At 49.3% G+C, this 19,625-nt stretch overlaps 1 protein-coding gene across 2 annotated transcripts in view; it reads left to right on the top strand.

The window, feature by feature from the left end:
- Nucleotides 1–258: 258 nt before the first annotated feature.
- Nucleotides 259–19,625, top strand: part of Gas7 (growth arrest specific 7) — a 225,233-nt gene continuing 205,866 nt past the window's right edge. Inside the window, exon 1 of one of the 2 annotated variants that reach the window (XM_050162660.1) lies at nucleotides 259–929. In XM_050162660.1, coding sequence (XP_050018617.1) covers nucleotides 747–929 — 183 coding nt within the window. In that variant the 5' untranslated portion in view covers nucleotides 259–746. The remainder of the gene's footprint in view (nucleotides 930–19,625) is intronic. The other variant, XM_050162667.1, reaches the window with a different exon arrangement.

Below are 19,625 nucleotides of genomic sequence, written 5' to 3'. Positions count from 1 at the left end.
TCAACCTGGCTTCATGCACTGCAATGATGGTCACAAACAGATTCCCAAGCAGACACCTGGGAAGCAGCGCCGCCTGTCACCCACCACAGATCCAAACCCGAGGAATCGAGGGGCGTTCCCATTCCAGCGGCTCAGGGTGGCGGGTCGCCGGGGAGCCCCTCTGCTGGGGAGTGCCCGGCCCTCCGCGGGCGTGGCCGGTCTGGCCCGGCCCCTTGCCCGCCCTGGTCGCCTCGAGATAGTCTCCGCCCGGCCACCGGCCGTCAGCGCGCGCGCTCGCTCCGCTCCGTGTCTTCCCGGGCTCTGCTGACCTCGGACGAGCCCCGCCGAGGGTGATGCTCTGAGCACCATCTCCCTGGGTAGTTGCGCCTCTCAGTGCACTCGGACGTCCCCGGCCGAAGCAGCCAGGGGAAGTTGTCTTGTGAGCCCGCGGCCCCTGGGTCTCCTCCCCCTGAGCCCCGCCCTCCGCCCGCCGCGGGGACCGCAGAGCCGCCCGGCCCGGGGGCGTCGCCGCTAGCGCTCCCGAGCCCGCGGAGCCCACGGAGCCAGTGCAGACGGCGAGCGTCCGTTTCCCTGCAAGCAGCGCTTGTAGCCCGGAGGCCCAGGGACCCCTGCGCTCCCCCGCCACGGCGCGCGCCCAGAGCGCGGGAGCCCGTAGCACCGGGCGCCTGGGACCCCGCGCAGCCTCTGGCCAGCCCGCGGGGCTAGGCAGGGATGTGGGCTGCACTGTGAGCCCGGGCGCCAGGGCCATGGCCGGCTCCCGCTGCCGGACCCTGTACCCCTTTTCCGGGGAGCGGCACAGCCAGGGACTACGCTTTGCTGCGGGCGAGTTGCTCACGCTGCTCCAGGTCCCGGACGGCGGTTGGTGGGAAGGCGAGAAGGACGACGGGCTCCGTGGCTGGTTCCCCGCCAGCTACGTGCAGCTGCTGGAGGTAAGAGGCTAGGGTTGGGGTCGAGGACCTGCTATCCACCCAACCTCGGCACTCTGGGGAATGAAGGGTGCGGGGGTGCCCTGGGGCGTGGGCAGTGTTCCCCTCGTACCCAGCTTCCAAGCACGTCGTGGCCGCTCGGGGGAAGGGAGAACTTGTTGCCTGCGCGAGTTCTGAAGCAAGCGGGCGCGCTGCCGCGGATGACAGGGGCCGCCAAGGGGCCGCCGAGCTCGGTGGTCTTGGCAAGGCGAACGGATGGATGATTGGGGCTCGGAAAGGTGGCCCCACAGCCCCGCCTTTCCCGCGAACCAGTGGTCAGTCATTCTTTACCGGAGGCGGACTGCCCGGCTTCCCCCGGGCCGCCCACTTACTGGTCAGCTGAGGTGCACCAGTTAGCCTTGAGTGAGTCTGAGCAGAGCAGCAAGCTTGTCCGAGGATATAGCTAGGACCTCAGGCAGCGCCCCCTCCTTTAGGCTCAGTACCCTAAAGTGACTTGTTCCTGGTTATCTGGCTTGGCCCCAAGGCTACATAGGACAGCTGAGTCAAGTCAGCTGGTTGCTTATTGTCTGGGTGACAATTGCGAGGCCTCTTTGGCCTCTAATCACTGAGCTCATGGTCACAGTCTGAGTGAGAGCCTAAGTTTCTAAAGTCCTTTGTGTGTGTTTTGTGTGTGTGAGAGAGAGGGGGTATTTTTCAGTCCTTACAGAGAGGCTGCTGACCCCGGGGTCATCATAAAGACTAAACTAACCCTCGCCCTCAGTCGTGTAGGTAATCTTGGGTTTTGGTAGGAACTAGCCTAAATAAGGAACCAAATTTATCTTCTCCTGGGACCTACTTAAGAACAAAGTAGCAAATTTTGAATGAAAAAATGTAACATGCGACTGGGGCCAGGGTGAGGTGGGGAGACAGGGGTTAGATGGTTGTAGACTGGGCAGACCTGACAAGTGTCCTGTGGCAGCATTATCAAATGTTTCCCCAGCCTTCGTGATAGTTCCTTCAGGTCCAGGAAACAGACTCGCTCTAAACGGACCATAGTATTCCTGGGCGAAAGGCTGGAATGAGCTTCGTGGGGTCTTAGCAGTGGTGTCTCTAGGAACTTAGGGTGTGTTCCCAGCACCTGTTTCTGCAGAGGCTCAGATTCGACTTTCTGCATTTCCCAGGTCTGTCTCTAAGGGCATAATTAATAATAATAATAATAATAACAACAACAATAATAATAAGCATCATCTGACAGGGAAACCTTGAGCCTCCTGACAAAAAAGCTTTCTGAAAGACGTTTGAGTTCTCTTGGTGGCCACATTTCCCGGGGAAATACTGATGTGGAGATTCTGTCTGGTGAGGAGTGTTCCTGGCTGGATTCAGCCAGCTGTTTTGGGTGGGGATTTGTAAGAACAGAGTGCCCCTGCTTTTTCCTGGGCGGGGTGGGGGTGGGGCGCATGAACAGGCCCAGGAGACAAAGCCGAATTATCACTGGGATGGCCTGGGTGTGCCCGTGGTACCCCTTTGCACTTAGAGAGCTGAGAAGTCTCTGGTCCTTAGGGACCTTTCAGACCCCCTCCCATCTATTAATAGCAACTCGGTGCCACCAGGAACACCTACACAAGGCTTGCGCATCACCACCAGTTTCCTGACCCTTCTGTGAAGGTGGGGTACTGTCCTCCACGTAGGAAGCTCTGTTTTGAGCCACAGTCTCTAGCTCCGTGGCTCAGGCTAACTTCAGATTTGCAGTCTTGTCGCCTTTGCTTCTTCTGAGTGCTAGGGTTCCAGGCTTGTGCCACAATACCTGGCACTGCCCTCATTGCACAGGTAGGAGGAGGCACGGCAGCATGAAAAGGCAAGTCTGTCTTCCAAGGGGTCAGATCGGCACTGCAGACTAACAACTCCGGTAACTGGCCGAATTCCTCTAGGATTTTAAAACTCAAAGGTCAGTAAAAAAGCGGAGGATGTGAAGGAAGGGTGGGCCATGCCCCTGACGTTGATATGTTGGTGACAATATCCTTAATAAGACCTGCAATCCTGGGGCCAAAAGGAAGATAGCTACAACCTGAACACACACACACACACACACACACACACACACACACACACACACGGACCCTGGAGCACCCCTGCTGCCGACCCTGAAGTTTAATTCATCTCTAACCAGCTGAGGTGGAGGCAAGGGTGGACCTGGCCCCACTGCCCACGTACTGACTAGAATTCTCAGCACCAGCATGTAGGTTCCTGCGTGGAGGTTCGTGGATCCAGTTTTTGGTGGCTGGCACCCTCCTATCAGAATAAACTGCATCACTAGGCAGAGATCTGGGAAGGGAGGTATGCCCTGGAGTCTCCTGGGATGGGCTGAGTACTCACAGCAGACTAGGGTAAGTTGGGGAGCAGCCAGTGGGTGCAGTGTGAAATGTATGGATCCTGAGACTGCAGAAGCCCCTCAGCAGCAAGTAGACAGTGAGCCCACAGGCTCTGAAGAGGGTCCTGCTGTAGGGGAAGAAATGGAAACAAAATGGGCCCCATAAACCTCCTGGGGAAGGACGGGGTGATGGGCACCCTGCTGAAGAATGGGGGTTTTCTGGGGGCTGGAGAAGGTGGCTCAGAGGTTAAGAGCACTAGCTGCTCTTCCAGAAGTCCTGAGTTCAATTCCCGGCAACCACACGGTGGTTCACAATCATCTATAATGAGATCTAGTGCCTCTTCTGGTGTATATATGTTAACAGAACATTATATGCATAATAAATAAAAGGATCTTAAAAAAAAAAAAAAAGAATGGGGGTTTTCCTCACAGTGTCCCTTTTGCCCTCTAGTGGAAAGAGGGACAACAGGAAGTATCTTAGTGGAGGGTGTGAGACACTGACAAGAATGTGCAAAGTACACTCTCCCCAGGAATCTCTTCCTGGTTCAGACAAAGAAAGGGAAGCCAGAGGTCCGCCTTTGCAGGAAACACACACTGTGGAGGGGGCATTGCAAGCTGACCCCCAAAGGCCTGCTAGCTCTGCATTGGGGATGGCTGACTCAGATGGAAGCAGGGTTCGAAGACAAGGTCATGGGGGGGGGCAGTCTCTTTGGTCAAGACTCCTAAGAACGGGAAAAATGATAAAGTGAAGATGGACTCTGAAGAAGGGTGTGTATTGAACCTGGGTTTGGAGTTTTCAGTTTATGACCAATTCTTAGTCCATTAAATTCTGAGTATGTGATAAAGAGAAGCATCTCATACTGGGCGGGAAGGAGGGATAGTGTCCCAGCTCCCCACTACCCCATCCCCCAACTAGTACCTACCTCCCAAAGGTTCCACCACTTTCTAGGAATGCCACAGGTTGATTACTGAATCTTTAGTATATGAGTCTTTGGGAAACCTTTAAGAGCCCAACCATAACCAGGCTTAACAGTCGACACCCAAAGCTGGCTGTGGTGTATAAAGGCCCTGAGATGACAGCGGCTGGAAAAGCCTTTCTTGGTAGTTCCTTCAGCCACGAAGAAAGGGAGCAGCGAACTCTACTGATATTGTTTGTGAGACACACGAGAAGGAGAGTGAGCAGACAGAAGAGATGAAGCCAGACTGGAGACTGTGGGGTACTGGCCAGCTCCAAGTCACGCCCTGGGTCACTTCCATAGTCTTGGGGACCTGACATGAAGGGCAATTTTTACCAGTCCTCAAGGATACAGGCACAACTCCTAGGGATATAGATAGAGGTGGGCTCTCTATCCCAGGGAAGAGTTGGAGAGTCAGGCATGGTACCAGAGTCGGTATGAAGACCGGTCTGGCCCAACCTGGAAGGCCTAACTGGACTCAGGAATTCCTGTGGGGAAAATCAGAGACCTAAAGGGTGGTATAATACTTCAGTAGGAGCACCCAGAGTTTTGGGGAAGAGGTTTTAGAAAGAATACAGGCATGCCAGAGCTTTCCTTCAGGTGATGCCAAGGTCCATGCCAGCATGTCTAGTCCTGACAGGTACTGCTTGTGCTGTGTCCCCAGAATGTGTTGAAGACTTACCACTGAAGCACAACCCTATCAGGTGGTATTTAGGTTATGAGGGTTCCACCATCACAGAGAGATTGACACCAGTTATAAAGAGGCTTGGCGGTGTATAGTTTGAGAGCTCACCCTTTTCCTTTCTGCCTTCTCCCATGGGTTGATGCCGTAAGAACTCAACAGAGGCTGACACCTCCATGTTAGACTCCTCGGCCTCCAGAACCACAAGAAATAAATTCACTTCATAAATTACCCAGCTTGGTGTATTCTGTCATAGCCATTCAAAGTGGAGTAAGCCACACACAGACTGTGGCAGTGCTTGTCAATGGGATGGGGCAGTGCAAAGGGAGATTCTTGAACTCCATGTCCTCTCCTTTTCCCTCAATTTGGGCTCAGGTGATTGTGTGGTAGGAGGTGATGGGGTAGCTGTGGGAGTTGGCGGGCTGTGCCGTGGACAATGAAGAGGCGGGTTTTCTATTGCTAGGTAACAAGGCACCCTGGGAATCCATCCTGTGTGACTCAGAGTGGACAGAGCTCAGCTGAGCGGTTCCTCTGTTGGTTCACCTTGGCAAACTCATTTGCCAAGAGAGTTGAAGTCAAGTGGCAGCTGAGGATTGAGTCCGGGAGACTCCATTGGGTTGGACTCGTAGAAGGACCATATTCACTCACCTGGTTGTTCTGTCTGGCTTCTTTCCACATGGTGTCTCCTCCTTCAGAGCATTGTCACATGGCTTTTCTTCTGCAGGGTAGTTAGAGTTCTTTTGTAGTCAGTGGCCAGCTTCCAAGGAGACAAAGGGATGACTTGCTGGACTTTCTTAAGGCTTTGACTCAGGCTGAGCACATCACTCTGCCACATGCTGTTGGCAACGTGAGTCACAGGAATAGCCCGGAAGTAGCGTGGAAGGGGAGGTAGGTTCAGGCTTGGAAACCGGAGCGGGGTTCATTTGTACATTTCCGGCCTCTCAAGGATGGTGAAGACACCACGTGATACACATTAGAAAGGGGTCACAAGGCTTAAGCTCAACTGTTGGGCCAGAGAGAGAGAGAGAGAGAGAGAGAGAGAGAGAGAGAGAGCCCCTAGAAGCAGAAAAGGTGTCATGGATGTGACATTTTGATTTGGAGATTCTTTACTCCTCTGTTTTCCATTCTAGGAGTTAAAAAACATTTTTTAAAAAAGATTCCAGCAATTTCTTTATAGAGGCGCATAGTAAATGATGCTACTGGACTCTGAAAAAATGTTTGCCTGGCCCTAGAGCCTGGCCAGTCTGCTGAGCCATCAGCACACCAGGCCAGCCTTTCCATGCCAGAGCTTTGATAATTAATGGACACAGTGTCTCTGAGCTGCCTGACATTCAGGAGATGTTTGCTATGGTACATAAATTGATTTTAATCTGTGTCCTTTTCCCCCTGTAACATGAAAATTACCTAAAATGGTTGTGACTTTGACCTTCATACCAATTTTTTTGGGGGTGGTCATTGACTCTGCTCACAATTAGGGCTGGTGGCTCCCCAGGTATGTAATTGTGCCATCATCCTGCCATTCAATTAGGGGGCCCGCATCAGCAGCTGCTGCTGTGTGAACATCTACCTGTGGCCACAGCACTGTCGTCTGTTTCTGCCCAGCAGGAACCACCCTGCAAAAACGCCATGCACTGGCTTGGCCATGAGGCCACTCGCAAGGCTTTAAAGCATCCAACAGAGCCTCTGGATTTTGTGGACTCCAGGCATCTTCACAAAAGTTTCCTTAGCAACAAGTCGGCAGGAATCCCCGACATCTGTTAACCACTGGGCAAATCCCAGAGATCTACTTCCACCTAGTAATGTGAATGCCCTACCACCTACCTTCCTGTATTTTCAGCCTAAAAAGGCCCAGCTTGTGTCTGGCGGCTGGGTAGACCCTCATTGTGAAGGCCGTGCTGGCCCCCATGGGTGAAAGGATGTGTGTGGTTAACCAGGAAGCCCTGCGTACATACGTGGTATTGTGACTTTTACTAGGCCCCCAGGGGACAGCATTCCTATTACAGTCTCCGTTATTACCCACAGCAGCGAGGTCAAAATGACAGATCTTTTTGATAGAATGCTGGAATGGATCCCCCTGTCCCTAACTGACAAACTAGTAGATTTCTCTCTTCCTGCAGAGGCAAGATGCTAAGGTGGTGTTTATACCTACAGGGAGAAGGAGAAATAGTAGCCAGCAGGTGTGCCTGGCATTTCCTTTGGCAGAGTAGAACGTGAGGTGACATTGTAACTTTGTAGTTGGGTGTGTGAACCCTAAAAGGTAAGAAGTTGGTTTTTTGGGATTGGTTAGTTTTTGTTGTTTTGTTTATTTGTTTGTTTTTTTTTTTTTTTTTTTGTTTTGGTGCTGGGGACCAAACTCAGTGCCTTGGACATGCAGAGCCAATGTTTGACCTCTAAGCTGCAGGCCTCCATCCCAGTATAGAGTATCATAAGGATCTGCTTACTTTCCTCTGTCCCTTTTGGTATCTCCTCTGCGCACCCCCTGATAAAGGTTTGTTTTTATTTGCCTCACTTCCTGGTTCACTTCCTTTCTCAAGCTACAAATTTGAGTCAAGATTCAATTCCCAGGCACTCGAATCTCACGTGTCAAAACTAAGCCCATAATCTCTGCTCTCTCCATCGTCTTCTGCCCACCCTTCTGACTGAAGGAAGGTCACCTCCATCTGTCTGCCCGGTCCGGACGCTTGAGGCTCTTCCCCTTCCTGTCCTATGCTTTAGCTAGGAAGTCTGCCTATCCTCCCTGAGGAAGGTTTCCTGGAGCTTCTCTTTCTGCACTTGTCTTGGCAAACCTTTTCTAGCAAAGGCCAGGAAATGATTTCCAGGCTTTGTGGGCCAAGAGGCAAGACAAGATTAAAGCTGGTGCTGGAGGCAATGCGAGGTGAGGCCATATGTGCTCTCACCGCCTCACAGGGCTGCTGTGGTGGTAGAAAAGCTACCGGGGTAGTTCAGAAATCAGAGCTTGTGTGTACGTCCCGAAAAGATTTTGGTTTGTTGCTGTTTTAAGATGGGGCCTCATGTCATGTGGTCCACTCTGGTCTCAAACCCATGATGAAGCTGAGGATGACCTCGAACTCTTGCCTTGCCCATACCCCAGAAGTATAGCCCAGGCCGTCCTTAAGTTCATAGTAGTCCTTGAACTCTGCCTCAGCCTCTCAAGTGCTGGTATTACAAGTGTGGACCACACCAGCTTCCCTGTGGATCTTAATTATCCTCAGAGATGGATGGAGTAAAGGATTGGTCCAGGGAAACTTTTTAAACGTGGAGCCTACTGGGAGGTCTTGAGGTTATTGGGGCATGCTCTCCAGTCTTTTTCACTTCTGTTTTGAGACAGGACATTGAGTTGTATAGCCCATGCTTGTCTGGAATTCATCAGGCAGCCAAAGGCTGCCCTTGAACTTGTGGCAATCCTTCTATCTCCATCTCTGAAGTTTTGGACATACAAACATAAGCCCCCACATTCAGCTCTGTGTGAGTGACTTGTGCTGCAGTAGGTTAGCACTGTGTGCAAAGTTTATGTTCATAATGCACAAAGTTCATTTTTATAAGCTATTATTTTAAAACGTATCCAGATCTGGATGGAGCCATAGCTAGTCTGTGAAGAACCCTTGCAGCTTTTACAGAGGATGGGAGTTCAGTGTCCCAGAACCCATGTTGGGTGACTTATGGCTGTCTGTAGCTCTATCTCCAAGAGACCACCTGATGCCTTCTTCTGTCCTCCATAGGCACCTGTACTCACCTATACACATTCTCTCTCTCTCTCTCTCTCTCTCTCTCTCTCTCTCTCTCTCTCTCTCACACACACACACTCAAAACAGGCACTCCCCAAATTAAAAAGATTGATAGACAAAGGAACAGAATATCTGAGTAGACCCTTTCTAATAGAGAACACAAAACATCACCGACAGATCCCATCTCTCTATAACTCAGGGGCTGTAAATATAACTACAAAGATTTATTTATGGTTTTTTGAGACAAAGTCCACTTTCTTGGACTTGCCTGAACTGGCCTGGAACTTGGCACCCTTCTCCTATCTGAGCTTCTTATTGCTTGGGATTACAGGTATGTGCCACCATGCCTGGCTGAAAAAAAGACAGCCTTAACAAAAAAGTAACAAAAGTTTTTTTTCATTGTTGCTTTTTTTTTTATTGTTGTTGTTGCCTTTAGATTTGTTTTGAAACAGGATGTCTCTGTGTAGCCCTGGCTGTCTTGGAACTCACTCCCTAGACCAGGCTGGCCTGAAACTCACAGAGATCCACCTGCCTCTGCCTCCTTAGCACTGGAATTAAGGGTGTGTGCCATCATGACTAGGCTCATTGTTCTTTTTAGATAGAGCCTCTCTCTGTAGCCCAGAACTGACTATGTAGTCCAGGCTGGCCTTGAACAATCTTCTTGTCTCAGCCTTCAAGTGCTGGATTACAGGAGCACGACACCACAGCGCAGTGCGTCACTGAAAAGCGTGTGTGTACACCTTCAGACCCCTGAGTTGTACTTCTAGTCCAGAGGCCTCTGTTAGACAAGGTGTGAACATCACCATGCCATCTTACACAGCACTTCTCAGCAAGAGCAAGCTTAACTCCCATCTAAATCCCCAAGAGGAACTGGTTAAAATGAGGCTTACCCATGACCAGGCTTACTCCAGGACCAGGAATGCAGAAGGCTCAAGAACTAATCCAAACCGGAATTTCTAGATTCAAAATGTTGCTTAGTGACATTTCATATTTCCACGAAGTTAGCAGAGTTTGTACTTCTTACAAAGAAGCGAAAGGGGCTGGTGGCATCCAGAAGTGAATTAAAGTTAAAAAAAAAAAAAAAGTCGGGGTGGCGGGGACTGCACATGTAGTAGCCATTGTGGCTAGAAGGGATTGTAGGATTATGCCCTGACCTCAGGTCACATTCTTTTAAATAGCCCATTATAGCAAATCTTTGCATTTTGTGAGGTAGATTTGACTTTTTTTTTTTAAAGCCAGATTTCTTCTGCAGCCAAGTCTAGTGTGTCTGTGCGTGTGGCTGCCTGTCTGTCACCTTGTCGCAGAAAGCATTTAAGGCATCCTACCAAAAAGCATATGGTACAATAAGATAAAATCACAAACACACGAGGAAACCTGGGAAAAGGAAAAAAAGAAAGGGAAGTGGGGTAAAGACCGCTGGAGTGGAATCTGAAGAGTGGAGAGGGTGACCGAGACGAATCGTGTTTCCCAGGGGCAAACAATGTTGTTTCACATTGGGGAATGGTGGTTTTTTTTTTTTTTTTTTTTTTTGAGCAGTTTGCCATGGAGAGATATTCTGGTGATGGCTGCATGATGAGATAGGATGGTGTCAGGACAGGTGAGGACAAACAGTAACAAAGAGTTCTGGGAATTCCGTCCCTAAAATAAGAAGGGTTTGCCTCTTGCTTGTGCGGAAGGTCTGTAGCAAGGTAGTTTGGGGCTACAAGCCTCTCAGGCACCCCCAAGCCTCGCCTGGGGATAGCTTCAGCATCCTGAACGTTTTGAGCAGAAGGCAAGTGGAGGTCTGCCTGACCCCTTTCCCATCTCCATTCCCTGTCTCCACCATTTTTCTTCCTGAGCTCAGACTTTCATCTTGAGACACTCCTCATTCACCTAAAGGGGCAACTCCTTCAGATTAGAAGAGTTGACACGCTGCTGAGTCCAGCTGAAGTCTGTCCCAAACTGTTATCCATTTTCCAGACCCATTTATTCCGCCTGAAAAGCACCCTTCCTCAAAAGTTGCCTCCAGCTCTACAGGCTCCATGTCCCTCTTCCCTGAGAAGGTGGTAAGTGTTCAACCATGTAGTCTTTCATTGGGGGAAGACTCCAGAGTCTTCGTACTTTACTAAATTTATTTGCCCCCTGTCATTATTTGTCTATTGTCTTTTGTTGTGGTGGTTGTTTTGGACTCAGATCACCGAACCTCCTTGGAGTGGAGGCAGAGGTGCTCCTTTCCTGCAGACTCCTCTTCATCAGCTGTCCCGGCATCAGGTGCTCCCTGAGCACACCGAGTAGCTGCTTGGTCCACTCGGCATAAGCACGCTCATTTCCCGAGTCTAGGCTCTGCAGTTTTGTTTCTCTCTTTTACGTGAGCATGTACTATGCAGATACAACCAAGGCAGTACACTGGAATTAACAAGTATAAACTCCCCCACGGGGGTAGTGTGGAGAGAGAAGACGGCTCAGGGGATAAATCACTTGTTCCTACAAGTTCCAGCACCTGCTTGTGAATCCCTGGGATTGGGAAGTAGAGGATGGATCCCTGGGGAAACGATCTAGCTATAGTAGTCTCGTGGGAAAACCTCGGGTTCATCAAGAGACCTTCCTGCTGTAAATAAAGTGGAGAGCAATTGGAGAGGACACCTGACATCAGCCTCTGGCCTTTTACACACACTCACACACACACGTGTACCTGCGCCTGCACATATGTGTACACACACATACATATATGTACACACATACCCTCGTAAGCACACCCACACACAAATATACAAGCAAAAAAATAAAAAAAAAAAAACTTCCCTTGAGAAGTCTTTGGGGATTCTCCCATCCCACACAACTAACAAGCAACCTTTTTGGAGAGACTACGGGCTCACACAGACTTGGCTCAAAGTCCTTCCAGATGTTAGCATCCATTGCTCTGCCTACGTACCTCGAGACTTCTTCCTTCGTCTCTGCCCGTCCCATGCAGAGAATGCCAGGGTTAACCAACAAGAAAACTAATTAAGCTATAAAAATTCTTCAGAGATGCTATTTTAAAAACTCTACCGAAACGGTTCCTCGTCCTAATTTAATCATCAGAGAAAGCGTCCTTATTTCGGCAGTGGCTCCTGGAAGGCCGTCACGGAGGCATCTGCTGCTGATTTGTAACAGAATTTAGGAAGAGAAGTAGGAAAGCGGAACTTTAAATTTAGTTCGAGTCTACTATTCTCGTTTAGCAAGTGTTTTATTGATAAATAACTTCCAGCGTTTGTTGTGCTCGGAGGGAAAAAATACAGCTCCATTGAGTAGTCGATAATCAAGGGCGGTGCTCAGCACAAAATTGAGTCTAGGACCCAGTTTAGGAGTCCAGTATTATAAACAAAGGGACCGGGTACCACAGTTGAACAGAGTCTCAAGCCTGCTAGGAAAGTTTTCAGCATCCAGTTACACTCCCAGCCCTTCACTGGACATGACACACGTGGAACATGTCTGGGATTTCCCCAAGGGGTTTCCTTCTCTCCCTCAAGCTGTTCTCCATTGATACCAACTGGATCTGCTCTGATTCTATCCAGCCTGATGCTGCCCGCTTTACGGTACGAGAGAGAGCTTGCCTGGTGAAAGACTCAGTCCCAGGAGACTTCCCTGCTGCACAGGTCAAGGCCAAGCAATGCCACCTGTGCCCTAGCAGTCGACTGCATTTCACCTTTCACCTCATGGAGAGGCTGCACTTCCAGCCAGCTCCCAGAGCTGATGCCATTGCTGGCCTTCGGGGCCCCGTCTGAGCAGCAAGGCTTATGGATTCATGAAGGGGGTAGTTTTTACTTTATCTGTAAGATATGTTAAATCCTGGAATTAGATTGGATATTGGATTTATGTTTTTAAGTGGATTATGTGGAGCTATGGAAAGAACCAATTTTGGAATTAGACCTCTATAAGTATATTTAATCTGAGGAAAGAGATACGTCCGCAGCAGGTCCCTGACCACAGGGTGAAGGCAGGGCTAAACTCCTAACAGTGGACAAAAGCACAAGGCTCAGCCCACAGCCAGGCCGCTGGCAGCCAGGGTGATGAGTGGCAGGACTCAGGCCCACTCCGGATGAACAGGAAGAGCTGCAGTGGTGGGGAGCAAGCCTAGGAGGGTCTTGTTCACTGTCCCCAACATTAGAAAATTCATAAACTCAAGACATGGCTTCCAGCTCCTGAGACTGTTTTTTTAGCTCCAAGGGGAAGCTGATATTCTGTGTGGACAAGGTTGGGGGCTGCAATGGGCGCCCTGCTGCTGTTCCCCTTGCCACCATCCAGCATGCAGCCAGTGGTGTTGCCACCTCCCAGATGTGGACAGTAGAGTGCAGGGCAGGAGGCTAGCTTCTGCAGCTAGGGATTCTCTCTCTGCAGCTGCTGCTGCCTGCTTTACTCCAGGCAAGTGCAGAATTGAGTTTTATAGAGCTCCCGTGAGGTCAGGGGATAGCTGGATGCCTGCACACACCCTGTTAGTAGAATTCAGGGTTCTGCATGCCCTGGTTTTGAGCCAAGTTGGACTGAGCTAAGCCTGTTAATTGGGGCTTCCACTGTAGGACTGCTGACATCTCTTTTCCTTGCCCTTCTGAGCTCACTGTGCAGGGATGTCTTGGTGCAGCATGTAGGTAAGACAGATCTCCTGGGTTTTCAGGAGGTCCAGGTTCAGATTCTAGGACTTGGGGTGGAGCCCCAGCTTCTGCATTGTTTTGCACCTTCTGCTCCCACCCCCCAGAGACAGGGTAAGCACAGCTCAGGCTAGCCTTGAACTCTCCATCCTCCTACTCCTTCCTGCCCGGTGCTGGCATTACAAGTGTGTGTCACCACACCTGGTGAGATTGTGCTTTTAGCAAGCTTTCTGGGGGATGCTGTGGATCTTGGGGGGACACATTGGAGTCCCATGTGTGCAGAACACTTTCTTATTAGCCATGGGGTATACGCAGGTCTTGCTGGTCCAAAGCCTCAGAGAGCTGCAGCTGAGCTCTCCTTAGTTTGATGGAAACTGTTACATAAGAGTCCCTGTTGCTAGGGCTGGACTAATTGGTTTTATTTTTATTTTTTATTTATTTTTTTACCTGGCCTGATGAGCTTCTGGCTTTCTGGACTCTTGGAAGAGACTCCTCTTGTAATGAGGAAAAGGTTAGTTTGTGGGAGCGGTGAAGTTCTAGAGACTACTAAAGGATGTCAGATTTTCTTTTCTCATGCTTTGTCTGTTCCTGGAGCAAAGGAAAGATCCCAAGAGAGTGAATGGAACACACTTTACTCCCCCTCCCTCCCTCCCTTCCTCCCTCCCCCTCCCTTCCTCTCTTTTAGTTCTAGGGATGGAACCCAAGTCCTTTGTACATGCTAAGTAATCTCTGTCTGTCTACCTGTTTCCATACACAATACACTTTTGAGGCAGGATTTCTGTAGCCTAGACTAGTAGAGAACATGGCAATTCCTCAGCTTCCCAACTGCTGAGATTACAGGGGTGGACCAGGCCATGTGGGCAGAAAGGACCTTTCTAAAGTTTTCCTGTGGGCTCTGAATCAAGTCCCAGGCCAGCATTTGAGAGGTCCAAAGGAGAGATGATGTCACCAAACTGCTATCTCCCTAATCCCAAGTGGGACCTGCAGGTCCTGCTATCCTGGACTTTATTGCTCGGTGCCTTTGGTTAGGCTGCTGGCTGCATTCCACGGTGACTTTTAAGGCTGATTGACCACAGCCCTCTCCTGTTTAAGGTATCTGGGGTATTTCATTGCCACAACAATACAGTTGAGTTATCCAAAATGTTTGGATCAAAGAGCATTTCAGATCTCCGAATGTTTGCACATACATAATGAGATATCTTGGGTATCAGACCGAAGTTTAAGCAGAAGTATGTCCATGCGTGTGTGTGTGTGTGTGTGCGCGCGTGCGTGCGTGCGTGCGTGTGTGTGTGTGTGTGTGTGTGTGTGTGTGTGTGATGTTACTGAAGATTAAATGGAGTGTTTTACACATGTTGGGCTAGTATCCTAGTGCCGGTGTCGTTGGTGTATCACTGAGCTACATCCCAGCCCTACTTGTATCTTTTTATTTTAAAACTAAATTTCACTAACTTGTCTAAACTGGCCTTCACATCCCCCTGTAATCCTGGCTTTGGACTTTTTGATCTTTCTGCCTCACCCTCCCAAGTGCCTGGGATTACAGGATTGCACCACAGTGCCCAGCTCCAGACGGTATTTTTAATCTGCTTGTCTTCTCCACGACTCAGCATAGGAAGCCAGTGTGGGATTTTCCATTTGGGGTATCATGTGGGTGGAGCATTTCGGATTCTGGGCGTTTAGAATAGGGAAGTGCAACTGTAGAGCTTGCCCTAGCTCCATCTGCAATCTTCTTCGAGACCAGCCCAGCCCTGTCTGCCGCCAGATGTAGTCTTAGCTGTTTCCGCACGTGTTGCGTTGCCGTATCAGACACACCTGGAACATCAAGTCTTGCAGTGACTTGGTTCTCCATGCTGTTTTCTTGTTCGCTATGCAGTTCCGTCTCCCTGCAGTGTCCTCCCAGGCTTGCTCTCGCGCTTACTCCCTCTTCTTTTTTTTTTCCCTTTTGGGCAGCTTTTCTTGAGATATAACATCCATTAGAAGCAAACAAAACCATGCGTGTTAATTTTGTTTTAACATTCATGGAGTTGTGGATCTGTTACCATGGTTACCTCACTTGCTCCTTAGTCCCCACCACCTCAGCCTCAGGTGACCACACACTTACTGCTTGTAGATTTCCTGTTCTGGTGATTTTTTTCCATAAATGAAGTCATATCTGGCTTCTTCCACTTAGCATAATGTTCTTATTTTATTATTTTTGAGATTATAGTATAATTCCATCATTTTTCCCTTTCCCTTTCCTCCTCCAAGCCCTCCCAAATACTCCTCCCTGCTCTCTGTCAAATTCACGGCTTCTTTTTTTTTTTTCATTAATTGGTGTTACCATGCATATATGTCTAGCTATATATTCCTCTTCTTAGTCTGTAGGTCTGTATAATGTTACTTGCATGTAGACGTGTTAAGGGCTGACCATTTGTCTTGGATCACCTATTCCCTGGGTGAGGCTGCTTCTCCCAGTCTCAGCATCCTTCAGTTGCCTGTAGTTCTCTGTGTAGGGGCAAGGCCTTCTGGTCCTTTGCCTTGCACTTTAGCATGTCTGTTGTCACCCTTGTTCAGCCCATGTTTATTTCAGTCATGTTGGTGACCCTCGGCAGGTGTAGTTTCTGACATTACTAGAAGACACGCTCTCACGGGCAAGCTCCTTGATCCTCTGTCTCTTGCAATCTTTCTGCCCCCTCTTCTGAAGTGCTGGATGGATCTGCTGGGACTAGACATCACAATGCTGCATTTTGATGGGTAGGGTTTTCTCTAATGGTCTCCATCTGTTGCAAAGAGAAGTTTTTCTGATCAAGGGTAAGCACTACACTTACCTTAGGTGTAAAAACAAAATTAGACTGCAGCTAGGCTTGTGCTACCGTAGTGAAGTGTTGGTTGTAGGTTCTGTTCCAGGATCCAGGACTTCACTATCCCTGGGTAGTTGGCTAGGTTTCCAGGAGCGGGCATGGTTTCCCTCTTGTTGACTAGGTCTTCAGTCCAATTAGAAGGCTGTCGGTTACTGCCAAGGTATGTGTGCCACTTAGGGTTATTTCTCCGTGCTGGTCACTGTCGTGCTTCATAGGTGTCATAGCTGGTAGGACTGCCCACTGCTTCCCTGCCTTCTTGTTCCATGAAAGCTAGTCCTCAGGGTAGAGGTGTTCAGTTCAGTTTCAGACCTCTGGGCCCTGGGTCTGAAGTGCATGGTGTCTTCAGCAACAGGGACCACTTTGACCTCTTGGCAGCAACCAAGGGTAATAGCAATAGCCTATAGTGTTTTGGGAGTCTCCTGTACAACCCTGACCAACAACTCAAAAGAGGGATTCTCATGCCTGGTGTTGGGTCTTTGTTGTTGTTGTTGTTGTTGTTTTGGTTTTGCTTTTTGGGTTTCTTTTTTTTTTTTTTTTGTGATCTATTGTTATCAGAGGGAGCATTTCAGCCCAGACAGCAAATGTTCTAAAGAGTTGTCCATGCTGTAGCTGGTATCAGCACTTTCTTACTTTGCATGACCAATTAATATTCCATTAAATAGATTCGCCACATTGGACTTACCCATTTGCCAGTGGGTGAATATTTGGGTGGTTTTTCCTTTTTGGTTATTGTTAATGTTGCTTCCATGGATATCTGTGTAACTAGCATCTGTATTTCCACTGTGTTGAGTATTAGCTTGCTTGAGTATCACATGGTTCTTCTACCTTCTGGCATGTTGAAAAACTTCTTCCCCAACAGTGATGAAAGAGAGTTCCAGCATATTGAGGTCCTCACCAACACTTGTCCTTCCCTGTCTTAAACTGAGACACTGTTTCTTTTGGTGGTGTGGCTGCACTCACCTGAGGAGCCATCACCTGGGGCAGCACGTCACTGGTTTGTGTTGTTTTTGAGATTTGGCCTTGTGAAGCCCAGGCTGGCCTCAAGCTCACTGTGTGGCCAAGGTTGGCTTTGAACCCCAAACCCTCATATCTCTATCTCCCCAGTGCTGAGATTATAGGAACACCCCCACCACCCCACTCCACATTTTATTAGCTTTTATATCTTTTCTGGAGAAAGATCTTTGCCAGAGGCATCGTCCCTTGGCACATGCTTGTCTTTCTGCTTTGGTCCCTTTTCTTGCCATCGAGATGGACATCCTGAGGACATCAGTTGCTTTCACATTGACCTCACAATACAGACTTCTTCTTGGGTTGTGCAGATGGCCACATGGGTCTCTCCTCACCACAGGGGTCCCCTAGGTGTCCTCACACTCGGGTCAATCCTGACATCACTTGGGGATGGTATCAGGCTTCCTTGGTTGAGGGTGCAGTAGTAGAAGAAAGCCCCTAATTTTAGTGTCAGTCCCAACCCTGTGCTTCCAACCTGCTGGCTGCATTTGCTGTCCTGGGTTCCCATCATTGGGTTTGGCTGATTTGCTACAGCATTGGAAGTCAAGAGAGGCAATTACATACCCTATTTGAAGGGTTGCAATGATGCCTGCCAGTCATCAGGTGTTGAAGGAGTGGGCATGCTGTGGCCTCTCCATCCACCTTCCATGAACTGCTCCACCAAGACCTTTGGAGTTTCGTGGAAGTTTCATTCTGAGGCATGATTGATTACATTGTTGGTTCTTGGGATCAACTCAGTTCTTATCCCCATTTTCCTGGAGTTGGGAGTAAAGCTGAAAAGTCCTGATTCCCTGATCCTGCATTGATCTTTCTTGTGATTAGTCCCTAACCCGAAGCTAGGAGCTTCAGGTCATCAGTCACTTTACTAGGTAAGTGTGGACAAAATAATAACAGTTTGGAAAGTCCGAGGATTTTAAGGATTGTGTGCCTGGAGACTTGTTTATAGCCCAGAGCTTCCCTAGCCTGCTCTTACTTCTTGGACTTGGGTGCTGTCCTTGACAGATTTTGCTGACACATTGCCACTCACCCTATGGGCCTGGGCCCCTCCACACTGTGGGGTCCCTAAGGCCGGGTGATCTTCATAGACCCAATGTCTAGCTCATAGACCAGACTGGGGATGTAGTAAGACCAAGAAGGATCATTCATTTTGACAGTGCAGGTGACTATGACTCTTCCACCATGACGGTTACTTGGTTTCACACACACAAAGAAAACAAAATAACAAAAAATTTGATGACCCTTGTAAGAATCTCCACCCAGGCATCGTACGCCCACAGGCTGTGATTAACACGGCAGACCGGGAAGACTGTGTGTGACTCAAGGCAAATCATGTCTGTCAAGGAGCAAACCCGGTTACTCAGCCTCCAGGATGGGAGTTGTGTCACCTCGTGTCTGTAAGGGCTTTGGTTGTTATTGATTACCCCTGAAGAGAAAAACTGGCACTAAAGAAAGGGCCTCTCTTGGGACTGACTGTCTTGATTACCAGGTCACTCCTACAAAGGGAGGAGTTTCCGTCGCTATCACAGAGCACCTGAGAAAGTCACCTTAACTAACGGGCCATTTCTTCAGGATCATCCTTTCTCCAATCCATGGTCTTGGCCTGTTGCTTTGAGCCTGTGATGGCGTATTGATTCTTGACAAGTGCACACGGTGTGCAGGCCAGCTGCTGCAAAAAGAGAGTGGGATCCTGTTGTCTCCACCAGGGGCAAAATTCTAACTTCCTACTAGAACCTACTAACTCCGCTACAGCACCACAGGCCATCAGCACACTGCTGTCAGAGGGTACGACCCAGGGGGAGGATGGGAATGCTGTGTCTTTGGTGCTGGGCAGGCAGTCTGCTGTCACGATGACCGTCATGGCTATGCTTAGCTGAGCCACCACAGTGCGGGCACTGGTTGAGGAAACCTGGGGCACGTGCATCCTTGGCCTTGTGCCTCAGTTTCCATGTCCAGGGATGCACAGAGCTGTGCAAAGTGAACTTTGTCTCTTTGGTCATAGGTGTTGTGCAGAGGATCTGGCTCCCTGCTGACGGCTGTCACTTTCCTTATCTCATTTTCCTTTCTTAGTCTCGGCTTTGCTTTCTTCTTAGTCAGGGCTATCTACGTATGCGCTTTTTCTTGGTGAGAGAAACCTGCCTCCTCAGTGTCCCTCTGCACCTCTCAGTCGCCATCACTTTGTCTGTGTGTAGCATCATCGCTGAAGCAGAGTTGGTCCAAGAAACTCATGGCCATTCTTGTGGCCCTTCAAGTCCGTCAAGGTGTATCTGAATTGTTAACTTAAACCAGAGTCCATTTGCAGTCTCCTCTCATCCAGAGTCTCTTTGGGGGATTATGAAATGCAGCACAGATTAGAATCTTAACAGCAGGTCAGTACTTAAGGGGATTCTTATCTTAGAGCAGGTGACAAACCATCTTAGAGATGGACTTTTCTATTGCAGGTGCATTCAGGTGCCCGAAATATTTCTCTGTCCAGGAGAGGATCCTGAATTGAGTAAATTCTTTTGATCTCTTTGTCTTCCTGAGACATAGTCTTGTGTGGC

This window comes from Alexandromys fortis, unplaced genomic scaffold (genome assembly GCF_014885135.2).
Source record: "Alexandromys fortis isolate MF-2015 unplaced genomic scaffold, M_Fortis_MF-2015_v1.1 scaffold_84, whole genome shotgun sequence".
Lineage (NCBI taxonomy): Eukaryota > Metazoa > Chordata > Mammalia > Rodentia > Cricetidae > Alexandromys > Alexandromys fortis.
The sequence above is the reverse complement of the archived record's forward strand: the minus strand, read 5'-3'. Positions and strand labels throughout refer to the sequence as shown.